The sequence below is a fragment of the Falco peregrinus genome, chromosome 7 (assembly GCF_023634155.1).
Source record: "Falco peregrinus isolate bFalPer1 chromosome 7, bFalPer1.pri, whole genome shotgun sequence".
Classification (NCBI taxonomy): domain Eukaryota; kingdom Metazoa; phylum Chordata; class Aves; order Falconiformes; family Falconidae; genus Falco; species Falco peregrinus.
This window is the reverse complement of record NC_073727.1, coordinates 83,971,046-83,990,826: the sequence shown is the minus strand read 5'-3', so window position 1 is coordinate 83,990,826 and position 19,781 is coordinate 83,971,046. Positions and strand designations below refer to the sequence as shown.

The following is a 19,781-nucleotide window of genomic DNA, read 5'->3' as shown; positions in this document are numbered from 1 at the left end:
CTGTTAAATACGTATTTCATGTTCTGTACCCTTACACAGTGAGGAAGTTTCCATGAAAGTTGACAGAAGTCGTTGCTGGCGTGAGAATTTATATAATTCTGTTCTTTACAAAACTGGAAGTTTTGTATGTGATGTATGAAAAAGTAATCAGTCCTCTAGTGCATGTGTGTATATCTGTATCTTTGATACTTGCTTAGAAGAGACCTGTACAGGTTTCCCCAGATGTATTCTACTTTTCTATCAGCTGCATGAATGAGTGAGATTTTTCTGATAGCTAGCTCTGCTGATACTCTTCTAAGAAGTGGAATGAAACAGCTCATGGAGAGTGCTCTGCTTCCCAGTTCCTTAACTGAAGTCTCCGTGCAGTACTGCATTATAAAAAGGATATGCCCTTAAGGTATTACAGCAACAACAGGAAGGGATTACAGAATAAGTTTATGAAATAGCTGAGCTAGAAAGAAATCTTTGAAGGTTGGCTAGACCAACCCACTTGCTCAAGCAAGGTTAGCTAGAGCAGGTTGCCCAGGACTATGTCCAGTTGGATTTTGAATGGAGGTTCAAACATCTGTTCCAATATTTTAATGCCAGTGCAGTAAAAATGGTATTTAGGTTTAAACAGAATTTCTTACGTTTCAGTTTATGCCCTTGTTACTTTGTTTCTTTTGTTCCCTTGTGTCGATATCACTGCTATCTACACCTCACCTCCAATCAGTTACTTATACATACTAATAAGACACAGCCCCTCCCCTCCCCCCCCCAACCTTCTCTAGGCGGAGCATTCCAGTGCTTTCAGCTTCTTGTATGTCAGATGCCTCAGTCATTAGTTTCTTGGTGTTCTGGTGGATGTGCTCCTGTATGTCTGTCTTGTACTGGGGAGTCCAGACCTGAACACAACACTCCAGCTGTGGCTTGCCAGTGCTGAATAATACCTGTTGGCAACACTTACTTGCAGCCCTGGATGCTTTTACCATTCTTAGCTGTGAGGACACACTGCTAGCTTGTGGTGGACTCGTTGTCCACCAGGAGCCCTGGATCCTTTTCTGCCAGGCTGCTTTCCAGTCACTTGGCCTCCAGCTGTATAGTGGGTTGCTCCTCCCCTGGCCAGGACTTGCATTTCCCTTTATTGAACTTCATAAAGTTCCTCTGAGCCAATTGCTCCAGCCTGGTAAGGTCCCTCTGAAGGGCAGCATAACTCTCTGGCTTGTCAGCCACTCCTCCTGGTCTTATATCATCATCAGCCTTGCTGAGGGTGTACTCTGTCCTGTCATCCAGGCCATTAGTGAAGATGCCAAACAGTACTGGGCCCAGAATCAAGAGCTGGGGTACACAACTGGTGCAGATGGCAGACTTCTTTTGTGGGCTGGGGGCAGTCATGACTTACTCTCAAACTGTATCTAAGTACAAGTTTTGCCACTCAGCAGTTGGGGTTTGTTTTTACAAATTCAGATCACGTGAATAGCACTGCAGCCTGTGTTCTGCTTGTAAATGACTTCTGTAGCTGCCAAAGAGAAGAATATCCAGCTACTTGTTAAATCATAAGAATAGGTTGGTCTTTCTGTCATATAGTGAATTAATACGGGCAGTGTTGCTAGTATGGTAGCCTTTATAATTTGGAGAATGTATGTTGTTCTGCAACTTGCAATAGTACATATTGCAAGTGTTTTTCCAAAGGAAGTTATGGGTTAAAATCCCTACTGCATATGTAGCTACTTGTCCTGTCATGTTTGAATGAATCCCACTCTGTTGATTTTTTTTATTTCATGTGTTTACTTCTTAAGTGTGAAATTCTGTAAGGTTTTCTTTTGTATTAGCCATGAGCTGTGGTACATAGGTACAGCAGTATTATCCACTCAGTTCTGCGGGGGGACACCTGCAGTTCTTCCCTTCTGGGATGTGATTGATGAAACTTGGTTTCCTTAAAACCAATGGTGGTGTAGCAGCAGTTTTTTGCATTGAGAAGACAGTGTATACAGAGAATATTTACCCCGCTCTGAGTTCTAAAGGAATGACCTGTTCACGCTTTATGTTTCTGAAGCTTCCATGCTGCTGTTCTGTTGTTCATGTCCTCTTGCCTTTTCTCAGCAACTGTGAACCACTGTTCCTTGCTTGTTTTCAAAGCCATTGCAGGGTATTTTTGATGTTCTCACTTCTCTAGCTTGTCAAAACTGACTCTATATGCCAATATAAGAAAATGTGTTCTTCAAAGCTGGTGAATGCATTTTGGTAAATCATTGCCCTTCCTAGATGGCCATGCTTTATTTTCAAGTGTGTTTCCTTTGTGTTTCACTGATTACATCTTATTACTCAGTGAGTATTCATACAATAAAATTCCAGTTAATAGGTTAACATGATATATACTTGGCTGAACAGAATTGCACTGTTTTTTTCAGGTTTGCTTACAGTTTACGTGAATCTGAAGATTATACTTCATCAATATTAAACTTCAATTAAAGATTCATGTAGCTTCTCAAACATTTAACTGGCTTACTTTAAGCTGTGGACTGAAAATTAACTTCTGCTCTTCTCTTCCCCTCCTCTCCTCTTTCAGCATGGCGTTAGTCTGTATGTCCAGGATAAAGAAGGCTTATCAGCCCTGGATCTAGTGATGAAAGATAGGCCAATCCATGTGGTGTTCAAGAAAACTGGTAAGAAATCAAATTGCTTAAATTGTTTTATAAGGAGGTGTGTTTCAGCAATGTATTAATGTACATATGAGTGTAGACAAAATTCTCTGTTTCTAATTAGGACTGTGTAATGAGATACACCTGAAAATATGGGGTCACGAATATCCTGAGACAGCAGGGGCAGAATCTTGGCAGTAGGCACAGGATGTATGTGTGTAGCAAAAATGAAGGAATAACAAATGACAGGTTAAAAAAAAAAAAAAAAAAAAAGCCAAGTGATATAATAGGTAACCCAAAGAGGTTGTGGAGATCTCATCCCTCTTTTAATTGAAGTTATTAGAGAGCCTTCAGTGTCTCTGAATTTGATAGTTTACATCAGTTTTGTGTCTTGTTAAAAGAAGGGGAATATGTTCTTGTGTCTTCAGAATATTTTTTAGACAAGGTAGCTTGATGCAAGCTAGTTACACTCACTCTAAATACTCATTTCCTATTTGGAGAGATTGTGTGTAAGAATAACTTGTAGCATACAAGATTTTCTTTGACAGGGGAGTAGTTTTCCCAGTAGTGTTTCTTTATTTATGTACTGTTCTATACTTCTCTACACCCCCTTCTTTCCTCTTTTCTCCATGTTTCCAAGTTCAGTCTTGTTGTACAGTGAATTTTTTTCTTTTTAGCTTGTTTCCAGTCAGTTTAAGTAACGTTGGTTATACAAGTCCTGAGCATGTTAGTGTTAAAAATTGTCACAGCACCTTACTTCTTACAAGAATAAATATTTTTAAAGTTCAGGTTTAGTTAAAAACAACTTTCATATTCAAATTTTTGATAGAAACAGCAGGAGTTGCTTTTTCAAAGTCAGTATGCACAAGACCAGTGTATTTACAAGCTGCAGAGAAAATTTTTTTCATTGCAGATCCCACAGAAGTCTACACCTGGGGAAACAATATAAATTTTACTTTGGGTCATGGTGGTCAACAGGGCAAACATCATCCTGAATTGGTGGACCTTTTTCCTCGGAATGGCGTGTATATCAAACAGGTATTCTTACATAGGCACCTTTCTGAGTGAACTTGAAATGGTGTGTGAGAGGGAACAAATACTGAAGATGTTACCAAGTTTTGAAATTTTGCGTGGGAAAAAAAAAGTCGGGTCTGTGGTTTTTTTGTTGTGTTTGTATTTGGTATTTTGTCATGTGTCCCTCCCCTACCCCCTCCAATCTCTTTCTCTTTCTTCCTAGTTATTTATCAGCAAGCAGCTTCTATTGATCTGGGAAGCAGCTTAGAGCACCTATGGAGTACTAGAGTAGGCCTGCTGTATTACATTCTTGCTGCTTTCCTCTCCCACCCCCAACCACCCTCAATGAAATTATCGTTCTCTATTTTGGTAGGGAGAGTTATTTTTTTTATTTCTATGATTTACTTTGGATATATGGCTCATATATCATTAAATAAATCCAGAAACATGGTACTCCTTATCTGTTCCGATTTTCAGACTTTTTGTGCAACTCCAGTAGTGAAGTGGGACAATGAATCTGTTTGATACAAGTTGAATTAAAATTCTTCTTGTGTTGAAAACAGCACGTGCTGTTAAACACACTTTCTGTAGCAGTATTTTTGTCCTCAATAACTCCTTGAGACTTCAGTTTAAGAATGCATGGAAGTTAAAAGAACAGCTTGAACAAGCATTCAAGGCAGGCAGTCTGTGCTGCGGTCTTAACATGTTTCCTTCAGCTCTTTTGAGGCAATATTGTTGTCCTTAAAACTCAGTCTTTTGAGCTTCTGTTAGCCTGTAGGGGCATGCTTGAAATGATTTTAATAAATACAAACAGTAGGTCTCTTCAGGTAGGTTTAGGCAGTACATAATAAATGTAAATCACATATTTTGTGTTTTATGACTTGATTTGGTGGTCCTGTGCATTAATAGTAGTATCTTACTTGTATTTTCACAAGCAGATCTTTCTTAAAGCTGAAATTCTTCACACAGTAGTTCTGGCAGGTATTCTTGGATTATTCAAGAACATTAATTTGTCCTATATTGCTTCCTCCCCACCCCTTTTTATTTCAGGTGGTACTCTGCAAATTCCACTCTGTGTTCCTTTCCCACAAAGGTCAAGTTTATACATGTGGACATGGACAAGGAGGACGCTTGGGTCATGGTGATGAACAAACATGCCTGGTGTGCTATCTTATGCTATCTTGTGTAATCTAGCATGATGGTTTTTTTATTTGAAACATCAGGTCTAAAAAGTGATTTAGAGTTTGTGTGAGTGTACTTTGAAAACGAGTTTGCTGTTGATTTTAAACAAATGCCCTTGCTCCCCATCAAATAACAGAAAAAAAAAAAACCCTCTCCAGTACTACTAGTGAGGTGGCAGAGAATAGAAATGTGCTTTTAAATATATTTTAATTTAAGATAGCTAGGTACTGTGGTTAAACTTCTGTGTTATGGAAGAAGTTATTGTTTTAAAGGCTAGCTGATGCCATATAAGTAGAAGCAAATAGTTTTTGGCTGAGCTGGCTTCTTAAATAGGTTTGTGATGCTATCTGATGAGTGTCAAGACTGGCACAAAGGAAAAAGCAGTACTGTGGAGCTGTAGTGGCATGAAAAGTGATGGCAGGATTGCTCCTTCCTAGACTTGCACAGCTATTAACTGAAAACTCACCTATCATTTTTGTTTGAATAGTACATATTGCAATATGCAAAAACAAAATTTGAGGAGACTAAGATATGATGACAATACAATTCTTAGACTTTAGTATCTTATCCTGTGTGCATTACCTGGTAGTGTGCATTTAGTTTGCAGCACGATAAGTTTTAAAAATTTCTAATAGCAGTTATCTGGTAGAACTTGATATTGTGTCACTGGATGTTCAGTGAAGACTGGAGCTCAATTCTGAACACTTTTTAAAAAAAATGCAATTCTATGAAATGAGATTTTTTTGAAAATTGCTGTTTTGAATTTGGGATGTTACCCAGGGATGTTACTGCTTCCTTCTCTGGAATTTTCTTAGGATTATCCTGTGTTTTGGAGGGAGAAATCTTTATTGCTCATGGTAATTTAAAAAGAAAAACAAAAGAGGTAATATTTAATATTTGTCCAGCTGTCCAGAAGTTATAGTTTTCAACCTAATTTTGGAACAGGTAGTTTAAAAATCATCTCCCTGGTAGGAGAGGATGCATTTAAAATGAAAACAGCTCATCTTATTGCATTGGCTGTGGTAATTATGTTAATGAGTGTATTGTATGTTCAAATGCATTTTTGTCTGTAGTTCAATATTTGGTCATGATTTTCTGTTGGGTTTAATGTTTTTCATATATGGCCACTGGCTAATACCAAACTAGTATATTTTTATATCAATGCTGTTTTTTTTTTTGTTCAGGTTCCAAGACTTGTGGAAGGCTTAGCTGGCCATCAGTGCTCCCAGATAGCTGCAGCTAAGGATCATACTGTTGTTTTAACAGAAGACGGATATGTTTATACGTTTGGTTTAAATACTTTCCATCAACTGGGTATTCTTCCTCCTCCTCCTAACTGCAGTGTTCCTAGACAGGTAAAAATAACATCAGTCAAAGCTTAGTTGTTCATATGTTGGATTTTTTCAACAGAAAGTAAAATGTGAAGATTGTGGAAATAACTTGTAAACCTTTTCAGGACAATTAAGTCAAATGTGAGTTCAGATAAAATCTTGATTCTGTGTTATCATACATCTTAATCTGAAATACTTAACTGTGTCCTGATAAACATCTTACTTTGTAACCTGAACAGTACTACAGTGTGTAGTGCCAAGTATGATATAAGGTACAATTGCCAAAACTCTTTTCTTCCCCATATTGTTGTGCAGGTGAAATAACATAAAAGTAATAGATAGGTATTACTTGAGATTCAGGCTCTTTGCTCTTTTAAATCACTGGATGGTATATCTCGGGGTTTGATGGTTGTGTCCATTGCTTAGAAGCACTATTCATTCTGGAGTCATAATGCCTTGGGAGGAATAGTGACAGGGCAGAGAGCGTATGGACATTAGCATCTTGGCTGTATTTCTATGCTCAAACTCTTAATGTTTTCTTTTTTTTTTTTTTTTTCTTAAGTAAGTAAGAGTTAAATCACTTATTATTTAAAGAAAGCTTCATCTGGAGTAGAACAACGTTGCACTTCAGTGTTACAGAAGTAGGAAAGAATAATTTGCCAAAATGCAACAGGATAGTGTGTTGGGTTACAATGGGGTGCTTTTCAATAGTGTAATGATAGCTGTGTATCCACAGTATTTGCTTTGATCTTGATCATTTTGATTTGGAAAATCAAGTTAAATTTGAAGTGTGGAATTAGTGTTCTGTAGTGTGTTTAGGGCATTAGGACTTAAAAGCTGCAACTTTTCACTTGACACTTTTGCAGGACCTGAGTCTTTGGCTGTCTTATACGTGTCCTGTACAGTCTTGTTTCAACATCTTAAGACAGCCTGAGGAAATCTGATTCTTGTTCTGATTAGATAATGCAAAAATTTGACTACTTTTTGTGCAATATTTTTGCGTTATCTTTGCGTTATCATACATGCTTTGCTAGTGCAATGGCACCCCACTTGACAAACTTCTAAAATAATCCTGATTTAAGACTGTATGTGGATTGATACCAATTCTTGATGACTTTCAGAATGAAATGTTGTCAGAAGTTTGTACATGAGAAATTCACCTGTTGCTGCTTAATATTAAGATGTACTTTGGATTTGTGCTTAGGTTCAGGCAAAAAACCTGAAAGGTAGAATGGTGGTTGGAGTGGCTGCAGGCAGATTCCATACAGTGCTATGGACTAAGGAAGCAGTGTATACCATGGGGCTGAACGGCGGCCAACTAGGTAAGGTAGAAGCGTTCTGAAAGCAAAACTGAGCCATTAAAAGATGTTATTTGTGCTGAAGCTGTTATGTGGTTCTGCAACAGAAGCCTTGTTAAAGCTTTCTTCTTGCTCTCCCCGCCTCCCCCCCCCTTTTTTTTAAACCAGTCTGATGACATCATTCACTCTTCTTTTGAAGAATATTTTTCATTCCTGCCAGTCACTTTCACATTTTGAGATGATAGGAGCTAGTCAGACTTAGCTCTGTTATTTGAACTCTTTTGTAATTAGTTTGCCTTCCATGTGTCTTGTGTGGTCCTGCCGGTGAAGGCTCTCATGAAACTGAATGTGCTGTTTGCGATGCAAATTACCCCAAGGCAGACTTGTCTCCTTCCAGGGGCCTGGCTGGTACTACTGCCCTTAATAAATTATAAACTAGCATTCAGCTCTCCTGCCTATGTCCTTTTTTCACCATGCACTGTAAACATGCTACTGATAACTTTTTCCATACCAACTTTTTAAACTGAAATGCTTGCCCATATCTAGAATTTTCTTCAACAATGCCATTTACAGAATCTTAATTCAGTATTATTCTGAAGTCAAGAAAGAACCTAACAAAAATATATTACCAACTAGTGAACTTTTGATTTGTTGTATGAATGGGATATTTTAATTGCTTTTGTCTTTTTTAATAAACAGGTATTGCAATATTGGTTTGGATTTGCATTTCTGCAGTTCTGTATCTGTGTGCAAACAAAACTGTTAGCTAGCTCTGGTACTTACAGTTAATCTGCATCAGTTCTGGCATCAGGTTCAGGCACTTTTTTGTGTTCCTATTTAAGACTGCAAAGGTATGTGAAAAAACTTGTCTTTGTCAGAGAAGTATCTTACTAATGAGTATTTTTTTTTTTCCAATGCATCAGTCATACATACTGTTTTTTTGTGGTTTCGTGTGTTGTTGAGATTGTTCTGGTGTGCACATGGCCCAGTGCAGTACCATATGAGACAGTAATTGGGTTCTAAGCAGTATAGTTGTGTCAGCTGAGCACTGTGATAGCCCTGTGGTGATAAACCTTGCCTCTTTAAGATGTTTGGGCATAGCAGTACACTGTCACGTGACAGGGTCATTTTCAGCTTTAGGGGTAGCTGTGCTGCTTTTTCCTGGATATTTGTACTCTGTGGCACAGAAATAAGTGCACACAGAGCAGGGTTATGTTCTGTATGAGATACTTTGTGTTAGGTTTCTTGATGCAGTGGAGCAGAAATGGCCTGATTTATTTTTTTTTAATGTTTTTAGTAACCTTACCTTACAGCTCCAACCTTGTCTGCTGTTTCTTGTAATTGCCTGTCTTCATGCTTATGTGTGGTTGTAGTAACTTCTATGACAAGCTTGTTTGGTGTCCTCGAATGGCTGAAATAATCTATAGTTTATGCCAGTGTGATGATGTTTCTAGTGTCTTGAGCTGTAGTATGATCAAATAGATGTTCTTTCTTTGAAATCAAAGGCAGTACCATTGCAGAATCTAACTGCATTAAATAGCTTTCCTTGAAGAATATGCCTTACTTCATTTCTTGTGCATCAAATCTTGAATGTTTTCTGGTGTTTGTGGTGAACGAACAAGAATGTGTGGAGTCTCTTACCTGTCTAATTATTTTAAAGATGAATTATCTACCCACCTAAAAAAACTCTTAGAATTTAAAGGTTCTTCAAAGCAGTGTAGCAAAGTGTCCTTTAAATGCACAGTGTGTAGAATGGCAAATAATGTTTTTTGGGTATGTTATGTTTTCTAGGTTTTCTGCTGGATCCTAATGGAGAAAAACGTGTAACTACACCTTGCCAAGTTTCTGCTTTACACCATAAAGATATCTCTGTGTCCTTGGTCTCTGCAAGTGATGGCGCTACAGTATGTGTTACTGAAAGAGGAGATATTTATTTACTTGCAGACTATCAGTGCAAAAAGATGGCTTCAAAGTATGTGTTACTTTTCTAATTTGTCATGAAAAATATGTGAAGATTTCACTGTAGTCTTATACTTGCAAGGTATTTTAAAGATTGTTGTGCATAAAGTAGAGATAATAGAGTGCTCCCCTGAGTTTTCTTAATTTGCAGTTCTTTCATATGAACTGCAGCCATCTTTTTTATTTGTTTTTGTTATTAGATGAAGCTAAGGTGCCACTCACTGTTTACCAAAGGTATTTTTAAGAAAAGCATACCAAGAGGAAATATTTTGTTCCGTAGGTTTAAAAACACTGGAACTGGTATTGTTTGTTCCTCTGTTAGCTTGAATTTGTATAAAGGTATCTTGGTAAGGGTGCTGAAGATCTGCTATTCTATTTAGTTATGTTCTTATAATTTTGCATCAGTAATTGGGGGTCTGAATTTTGTAATTAATTTGTGCACATAGTATATTACAAAGGGTAATTTAGGTTGCAGGGGGGACCTTGTGACATCATCTGGTCCATATGCTAAAACCTGGATGAAAAACCTGTTAAAAGAAACTGGGCCCATGGCTCATAGATTTAGGCAATTATTTGATCCCATACTCTCTTACATAGTTTTCAATAACAGATTATAAGAGGTGACTATACCTTGTTTTCTACATGGTTGTAAGTGAAGGTGCTGGCACTTGGAGAAACCTAATACTACGTACTGCTCTCTTATACTAAGAAATTGAAATGAGGTAATATGCATGGTTTTGATCAGGTAAAAACCAAAATGCACCAAAAACCTGAGAAATGGCCTACTGGGATAGAATAGGTCTTTTAATACAAACAGCTAAATGAAATTTATGCAACTATAATTTTTCTAATGCTAAAGATCAAAGCTAAATCATATATTGGTTTCTACTTAGGAAATTTTGTGAAGAACCTATGAATATGATGTAACTTACTTAAAAGCAAAACAAAAATTACAGTCTACTAATAGTATTTTATTTGCGGTCATTATTAGCAGAAACGAAAATATTTTTTCAGTGTCACTACCTCAACTATATTTTCTAACTGCTGCTCTAAATGGAAAAGGTAACTGTTATAGAAGCAACGTAAGTACATAATGAAGAAATACTAATTTAATCTTTTGTGTTCTTTCAGACAGCTAAACCTTAAAAAAATTCTTGTTAATGGGGGATATTTGGAATATAAGGTAGATACTGAGCATCTTAAAGAAAACGGGGGTCAGAAGATTTGCATTCTAGCGCTGGATGAAGCTGGAAGAGTAAGTTGTGCCTAGAAATCATAATTATATAGCAAGCTGCATGCTGACTAATCAAACAAACTTCAAACATGAGACAAGACAAAAATCATGGACAGAAAATATTCAGTTAATTTCTGTAGAACTGCTAGTGATTTATTTTTTTTAAGGACTGTGGGGAGATACTGAAGTAATGTACAGTAGTTTATTTCTGAATCTGTGAACTTCTACTAGCTTTTCAGTAAAGGTGTAAACTCCACTGTTTTTGCAGAGAGAAGTGGTTATATAGTGTTCATGGTCTGTGTTTTTTGTGGGTGTTTTTTTTTCTTTCCACCCGTCCCCCCATCTCTCCTCTCACCCCACCTACCCTGTCACCTTTACATCCTCCAGAAGCAGCCTCCAAGTAGTTTCTGGACTTAAAGTTTTAGAGCCTTTGCTGAAAAGCAGCTGTTTTGTAGGTGGGATGTTGATAAGTTGCAGCTAAACCTGGTGAAGTTAAGTGTAGACAGTGTGTCGTCTTAGAAATAGAATACTGTGGTGGATTTATTGTTTTCTTTCCTCATTCTTTCATACAGTAACGGTTTATAGGACCCTTGAAAATTCCAGCCTTTTCTAAGCTGCTCACTGGGCGATCTAAGCCTGCAGTGCCATCTAGTGGTGTTTACAAAAAGGTTTTGTTACTGAAATGCTGTCTTAAAGAATGGTAAAAACTGAGCTTGTATATCAAAATAGGGAGCAGTGTGCGTGTTTCCTTGCATTTGGCTGAATTATGTGTTTTGGGATGATCTTATCTGTTTATTAGGTCATTAGTTGTCTCACATATTATAAACTTTCAGTTTGGTAGTTGTTCATGTGAGGTTTCACTTCCAGCATCTGTAGTATTGGTAGTGCCCCTTCAGCATCTTTGGGACGCTGCTTTAGTGTCAAAGAAACTACTTTGTCTTCCTGCTTCAGTGCAACTATGTCAACCTACCTTTCATATCTTTCCATGCTGAATACTGACAAATGCTGGGATCTTTAGTACTTTTTGGCATTATAAATTATTGACTAAGGAGAGGGATGGAATGTTAATACTTCTGTTTCCTGAATCTGCACTTCCTGGTCTGTCTTGATTGTACTCTCTTTAAGAGAGTACTGTTTAGCCTAGAAAAGAAGAGGCTCAAGGGGGACCTTGCCAATGTAAGGGAATACTTGAAGGGAAGATGTAAAAAAGATGGAGCCAGGCTGTTTTCAGCAGTGCCCAGTAACAGAACCAGAAACAGTGGGCACAAACTGAAAGAAAGAAGACTGTCTGAATGTCAGGAAGCGCTTTTTCGCTGTGAGGGTGGGTAGAACTGGCACAGGTTGCTCGTGGAGGCTGTGGAATCTCCATCCCTGGAGATATTCAGAAGTCATCTGGACATGGTCCTGGGCAGCTGGCTCTGGGTGGCCCTGCTTGGGCAGGGGGTTGGACTAGATGACCTCCAGAGATTCCTTCCAACCTCAAGCATTCTAGGATTCTGTAGGTCTCAAGAGAGGGCAAAGGAAATGGGTTAGTCAAATTCTTTTGTCCTCTCCTTATGTAGGTGTTAACAGACCTGTGCAGGTTCTTCAATGGGAGAAGATGAAAGCCTGGCTAATGCCACACCTGGGCTTTATCTTTGTGGGATTGTTTCTTCATGCTCGCTTCTTTCGATACCTACAGTATACCTTGTTGCGATCATGGTGTGCGTGCAGTTCATCATGTTTCTGTTGAATGTTTTGAAGTTTGTATTTGGTCATTATCTCCATTCTAAAACCATGGCTAGTACAGAGAAACCTGAGTTGTTGTCAAACAATTAACCTGAAGTGGTTTAAATTTTTGGTGTGCTGACTTTGAATTTTGCCTGATTTATAAGCAAATCAGTTTGACAGATCTGTAAATGAAGAATTAGATTAAACTTGTTTCTTGACTTGATGACAACTTTTGCTGTCCTTGTTGTGTCAGTAAAAACTGATCGGTAGGTGACTGCTGTGAAGTAGTTTGAATATTCAGAGAAGCTTTTCAAATGCCCTTCACGAGCAAATGGTCTTGATATCATAATAGGTTTTCCCTGTTTTACTTGTGGGTTCTTTGTAATAGGTGTTCATAACACTTTAAGGTATAATTTTGAAGAAGTCTTTTTTCCTTCTGTATGCAACTTTGAGATGACACGTTCTTGTGTTTCAAAAAAGTAGTTTGTAATATATAACTGGGTTTATATGATATGAAAATTGACCTTTTCTCTGAAAAAATATTGCAGGTGTTTTGCTGGAAGTCATCTAACAACTCCATGAAACAGTGTCGTTGGGTGTATGGCCGGCAAGTCTTCATGTCTGATGTTGCTTTAAATGAGAACGAAATAATGTTTGTCACACAGGATGGTGAAGCCTTTACAGGGAAGTGGCTGGAAGAAGGGAGGAAAATCTCAGAAAAGAAAGGTTAGCTGTGCTTTCTTAACGGTTTTTAAGTACTTCAATATCAAAGTTTAATTGAATCTTTACAGCCTCACAATATTAAGTGGTGGGTTCGTTCTGTCTGTCCTCTGTGGCTGATGGTTGGTAGCATTGACCACTACTGTTCTCTTTCTTCAGTAATACTAAGATTTACCTTACAACCTTCAGTTATCCCTCATGTGAAGATTTCCAGGAAGAAAAGTACTTCTGAAGAGTAATAGTAGTACAAGGGTCCAGTGTAATGATCTTGTCACATATTAGATGACCAGTCCTAAGAGACTGGCATTGAACAAAAGAAGGAGCGTGTATTTGCTTGCACTGCTAAGTGTGAAACCTTACTGTGTTTCCCAGACCCATATCTGGGCATAATACAGGATCCAGAGCCATTTCCACCTTATTAACTTGGCTTGTGTTGCTTGAGAGTGAGTCCTGCTGGACTGTTTTTCTGCAAGGTAGATAACTCGTCTAGGACAAGATTTTAATTGAAACTGTCATCTCTGATCATGTAGGGGTCTTTAAAACTCTATGGATAGAAATGGATTTACGTCCAATCTGGGATGTATTTGAACTTTATAGCTTTATGTTGCAGTTCTTCCTTTGATACCAAGATTCCATCTTTATTTGTGTCAGTCCATTTTTGCATTCTTTCACAGCAAAAATCTTTATCCTCAGTTGCTCAGTCTGGAGTTGTATACTGGTTTTGCTCTGTTGCTGCTTTCTTTCATTCTACACATCACACAGTAGTTCCCTCGTTACAGAGGCACCAAACACATTGCCTTTTTGCTCTGTTCTGGTCCTGGTATGTGTCTACAGGCACTCTCTTCTTTATGCTTGTTGCTGTTCTTTTTGTAGTTTTAGTATCTTAAGGAAACTTCAGAATCCAGATCTGTTGGCTAGTTGAATGTCTAGTTGATGTTCATCACTGATCTGTAATGAATGAGAGCTTCTGGCTTTTTGAAAGGTTCTAATGAATGTGGTGAATGGTATGTACATACTAAGAAGCGACAAAACACTTCCACAAGAAGTTCTGGATAAAAACTTTTCTATATATAATGTAAAGTCTTATTCTTCAAATGTCTTCCTGCATTTCAGTTAAGCGAACGGAAATCTTCAGCATAATTTAGCCTTATTCATTGACTCCATCAATGGACTTAGAGCAGTCATGTATCGTGCCGTTCTGTCAGTTGCATTTTAATTAGCTGGACCCTTCGGTGGGTTTTTTCAAATTTTTCTTTATTTTAGCAGAACTTGTATCAAGCCTTCAGAATTCTTCATGTGATGTGTCTTGTGAACATGATACAAACAGTGTGTATGAAAGAATTCGACTTCAGAAGCTTACTTTCGTCCACCGAGCTGTTAGCATTGCCACTGATCCTAATGGCTGCAATTTTGCTGTTTTACAGTCAGATCCTAAAACAAGGTATATTTAAAATATCAACAACTATAATTTTTCTCTTTTTTATGTGGGATTGCCGTTCAGTCATTCTGCTTTTCAGAACCATTTTTTGGGTCATGGAAAAGTCACAGTAAATGCTGTTATCCATACTGCTAGAGAATAGTACTTGTTAGTAAACAACTCCCTTGAAGTTACCCAAAGACCTCTACTTATATATTTGCATAATTAGTATAAGTAGTGTTGATGTTTTATCTAAAGTATTTAAAGCAAGCATTGATGATGTATTTTTTTTAGCACACTCTGAGCTCTACATTCTGTAGAAATTAATCCCTTCAGTAATCACCAATAATCAGCTTTTGAATAAAAGTGAAAAGTGGATCTTTCATTTGTTTGGAAAAAATGTTTAAAGTAAAATGAATAAATAGAATACTGAACCATATTCCTTGCGCTTTCATAATAGTTTCCACTGTATCTGATAAATAAGTAAATATTACCTTTTTTTCCTCATTACTTTGGATTGTAATAAGAAATACAGCAAACATTTCTCTGTTTTCATGTTGGAAAAATGAGATGAAGGTAAGATAGTTGTGGTAATACAGATTTACTGGCTGCATTATGAAGACATAGTACTGTATTTGATATTCTGAAGCTAGAAGGATCTTACATATATTGTTTAATTGCCTAAATGCTATGTTATTAGTTCTACTTATAAAGAATAGGACAAGAGATGTTGAGTAGTTCAGCAATGTAAGAAAAAAAACCCAAACCGACCAAATGTAAACAACCTCACAATCTTCATTAAACATACTATGTAAAATTTTATGGAGCTTGTAAGCAGTGGTTGGGTTTTGTTTGACGGATTTCATTTTGTTCTAGTCTCTATGAAATTCCAAGTGTGTCAGTATCGAGTTTTGGAGAGGATTTTGGCAAACTGTTAGATGAAACAGACGAAATGGACAGCATCCATGATGCAACTTTTCAGATTGGCACAAGAACTTACCCTGTGCACAAATACATCTTGGCTGTACGCTCTGACTTCTTCAAGAAGCTGTTTGTTGCCAGTGACAACCAGCTAGACACTCCAGATGTCTACCGGAAAGATGAAGATGCTGTTGGATGTGATCTTTATGTAATAGAGAAAGTTCATCCAGATCTGTTTGCTTACCTTCTGCAGTTTATATACACTGACACTTGTGATCTTCTGACTCATGGTTATAAACCAAAAATCCTGCATGAAGGAAAATCAGAAGAATATGAAGATACTTTAATTTCTAACCTGAGCAAAATGAGTTTTGATGAAAATATTAATGGAAAGTCTGCATTTGAGATTTATAGAAATAATCAAGTGCAAGTTCTAAATGAAAAACAGAAGAGCAAATCTAAAAAAGGCAAAGTTGTGGGTGAAGAAGCTAACCTCATAAAAATGTTACAAAGTGCTGCAAAGAAGTTTGGACTCAGCAATTTAAGTGGAAGGTAGGTGCAAGGAAATGCCTTTGTATTCTGGCAAGCTCTTCAGAGTGGTTTTGTGTAAGCTGATCTAACTTTAATGACAACTAAAGTAGAAAGGTAGTTGGGGTTGATAAGTTTGTCTTTTTTTGCTTGCTTTATTGTTTCTAAGTATAAAAGTTTACAGTGAATATCATGTCATCTCTTTAAAGTAACGTCAGTTTGTTTGGATGCTCTTTGCTAAGAGAAAGTATGTATGACCTTTTTGAATAATGTCAGAAGTAGACTTTTGCAGCATGATGATCTACTTAAAGCGTGATTTTTCCATAGGCTTCTATGTGATGGAAATGTGCTTTTGGCTCTCGCTATGTCATAGAACCTCTTGGACATTTGTGTTTAAAACATCTGTCCTGTAAGTTTTTCCTGGTTTCAGCTGGGGTACAGTTAATTTTCTTCTTAGTAGCTGAGTAATAGTGCTATATTTTGGATTTAGGATGAGAATAATGTTGATAACACGCTGATGTTTTAGTTGTTGCCTAAGTAGTGTTTACACTAAGTCAAGGATTTATTCTTCTGAGTTGGCTGAGGGACACGAGAAGCTGGGAGGGAGCATAGTGAGGACAGCTGACCCCAGCTGGCCAAAGGGATATTCCATACCATAGGACATCATGCTCAGTACATAAAGTAGGGGAAGAGCTGGCGGGGGGCCACTGCCGGGCATTGGTCCATGGGTGGTGAGCATTTGCATTGTGCATCACTTGTTTTGTATATTCTAATTCTTTTATCATTATTATTTTTGCTTCCTTTTCAGTCCTATTAAACTGTTGTTGTCTCAATCCATGAATTTTACTTTTTTCCCCAGTTGCCCCCCCCCCCCCCCCCCCCCCCCCCCCCGCATCCCAGTGGTGTTTAGCTATCAGCTGTGTGGTGTTTAGCTATCTGCCGGGTTAAACCATGACAGTATCTTTTAAGGTGTGAACTCTGAAACTTGACATCTGATGCAGATCATCTGACTTTCCAGATGACTATCATAAAATATTAATACTTGTTTTGTTAGAGACAGCTGATCTAACTGAGTTTTGGATTGATGAACGTCTACACTTTGGTTCTTAGTCTACCAGTTTTTCCATAGACAGTGGAAATATTTAGTGTAAAACAACACAAAGCAAAGTTCTGTTTAACTGATGCATTTTTAATGTTATGTGATGAAACTAATGGAATTGAGATCAAATGTTTCTGTAGAACTGTATTACTCAGTTGTTTGGATTTTTTTTTCTGCATTTGTTTTTTCCTTTCAAAGGAAGGAATGAGCTTTTTCAGGGCAGTTTTCTTCACTGTATTTTTCACAAACAGTAAAATTAATCAGTGAATCAGATGTGAAGCTGCTGCTAAAACTGAGTCCCCAAGTAAAATTTTCATGTTAAAGCGCTTTCCCTTTGAAAGTGTATTGTTTTGTAATCCACTAGCAGCACTTCTGTGTCTTTACTATCCCGTTCACAAACCTCGATGAATTACGGTGGTAAAGAAGCCTGTGCTGAAACATGCCTCTCTGAAGCCACTGTCTTTGCTCAGGTAGCTGATGAGTAGCAGTATATATAACTCCTAGATTTTTGACCCAGTGGTGTTCAACTTTGGCTTTAACTATAGCAGTATAGCTTTCACCTAAAATAATAAATAAGGTAGCTAAGATGTGGAAAGACTGTCAGTTACATTTTGCATCTGCGGTGAAGACTTTAAAGTAAGCCCTTTCTAGTTTTCTGGAATGGATGATTTTGATCCTTTTTCATAGTCACAATATGAGCCCACTGAAGTGCAGTTACTTTGTGACATGGTTCTTCGTAGTGGTTTGAACTGTAAACTAATTGTATTACTTATTACTAATGTTAATGATTTGCAGGTTGGATGGAGTCAGGTTAGAAAATGGAAAAATTAATGTTGTCAACAAGAAGAATGGGAACAAACCAAAGTTAAATCAGAAGAAATGGTAAACTCTTTAAATGAAATGCACCCTCCCCCCCCCCCCCCCCCCCCCCCCCCATCTTCTTATGTTATCTATCTGTTAAGTGTAGGGTAAGATTGATCAGCTGCATTTTAACTTCTGGTGTGGACTTGTCTCACAGCAAATCATGTTTGAAAGATCTCTGTAGATGCTTGTAGAACTGATTTGTGAATTGGTAATCTGGGATAGATTATGTATGGTATATTTTTGCTTCTTTTTGCTGTACAATAACGTGTTCTGTGGATTAGCTGTCAGAATACTAATGCCAGGATAAATGCGGGTAGTCTAATAAAAAGTAGTTAGACTTTTGCAAATATGCTTGCTGTGACAGTAAGACCACATGGATTGGAAATAAGCAAATGTATAATACTCTTTCTATTTAAGACAATTTCTGGAATATCTTTCAATAGAAAAAAAATCCTGATGCTTTTATCAGTGATGTTTGCTCTTTCATTCTGTTGGTATGATTGGGTTATTTATATCCAAAGGCTTGAATTGTCTACTTAACATAGTAAAAGCTACATTGCATAAAAGTAGCTTTTTTACAGAATTTGGATTGCTTCACTCTTAAAATGCATTGTCAAAGCTTAAAGTAGCTACTAATGTAAAAGTAATAACTAAACTCAGATCATTTAAGACTGACTGAAATTAGCCATCATTAATTTATTTGGTCATAGCAGTTTCGAAACAGTAATTGACCATGTTTTGCAGGAAATAACTTCAGATGCCATTTTGAGAGCTTAACTTTGGACAAAAAAATTCTGTCTTGACACTATCATACCTGTACTTTTAGGTTCATCTTACGTGATATTATTGAAGTTCAGGTGTGTTTTATTTTAAAGGATAAGTCCTGATTTGTTGAATTAAGATTTATTTGTTGTAGTAAGCATTTATTTGTAGAGTTTATGATTTGTAGTTCTTCTGAATAGTCACAGTTCTGATCCTATTAAATATCTTACAGTTCCTATCTCTGCGATGTGACCCTGAAATCTTTAGATGGAAAGGAATTCCCGTGTCATAAGTGTGTACTTTGCGCAAGACTTGGTATGTCTGTGTATTTATATATATATTTATATATATATATATATATGAAATAGAAGTCATATTATATTCTTTAACTGAAATTTTATTGCATCTTGAACTGAAATGCCTTTCTTTACAGATTATTTTCACAGCATGTTAAGCAGCTCATGGATTGAGGTAAGTTTGTCAGTAAACATGTGTGATGGTATGTTTTGTTGCATCAAGTAAGGGACAGTTTTTAAATTTTTCCTAGAATAACATATCCTAAATACTGAGGAAAAGGAAAGGCTGGATTCTTGGATCCTGTTTGCAGGGAAAAAAATGAATAACCAAACCACATTTGTGGTTACACTGTATTAGTACTATTGAGATTGTATATTAAATGAGGGTAATAGATGTAATAATGTATATCGAAGGAAATTAAAGTATTACTTTCTTTTTAGGGGTTTATTTGGAGCTAGTTCATGGATTTATAAAAGCTGCTAGACTGTTCTTAAAGTATACGGCTTTGCTTGATTTTTGTTTTCTGTGAAATATTGTACAAGTTAAATAGTATGCAGTACAGAATAGCTTTTCATAAGCAGTAAGTGAAAGATACAGCAGAATCAAGAGTCAATGTGTAGAATCTTTAGCTGACTTTCACTGTTAATGAAATAGAGTATATAAAGGAGTACTCCACTTAGTCACCAGCTGCTGCTTCAAAAGGTGTAGCTTTTTTATTTGTTTTGGTTCCTATTTGCTAGCTGTGTGTCAGTGCCCTGGTTATTCCTGGATAACATAATTTCACTAAATGCCTGTTTAAGTATATCAATACTATTGATAATACT

At 37.1% G+C, this 19,781-nt stretch overlaps 1 protein-coding gene across 3 annotated transcripts in view; it reads left to right on the top strand.

Annotated features, from left to right (window-relative positions):
• Positions 1-19,781, top strand: part of IBTK (inhibitor of Bruton tyrosine kinase) — a 57,724-nt gene that overhangs the window by 9,774 nt on the left and 28,169 nt on the right. For 2 of the 3 annotated variants that reach the window (XM_027782678.2, XM_027782671.2), the window contains exons 3-15: positions 2,549-2,645; positions 3,535-3,659; positions 4,686-4,796; positions 6,002-6,172; positions 7,353-7,470; positions 9,238-9,418; positions 10,537-10,660; positions 12,898-13,075; positions 14,333-14,510; positions 15,363-15,959; positions 17,830-17,916; positions 18,893-18,975; positions 19,094-19,131. In XM_027782678.2, coding sequence (XP_027638479.2) covers positions 2,549-2,645; positions 3,535-3,659; positions 4,686-4,796; positions 6,002-6,172; positions 7,353-7,470; positions 9,238-9,418; positions 10,537-10,660; positions 12,898-13,075; positions 14,333-14,510; positions 15,363-15,959; positions 17,830-17,916; positions 18,893-18,975; positions 19,094-19,131 — 2,088 coding nt within the window. The remainder of the gene's footprint in view (positions 1-2,548; positions 2,646-3,534; positions 3,660-4,685; positions 4,797-6,001; positions 6,173-7,352; positions 7,471-9,237; positions 9,419-10,536; positions 10,661-12,897; positions 13,076-14,332; positions 14,511-15,362; positions 15,960-17,829; positions 17,917-18,892; positions 18,976-19,093; positions 19,132-19,781) is intronic. The other variant, XM_027782676.2, reaches the window with a different exon arrangement.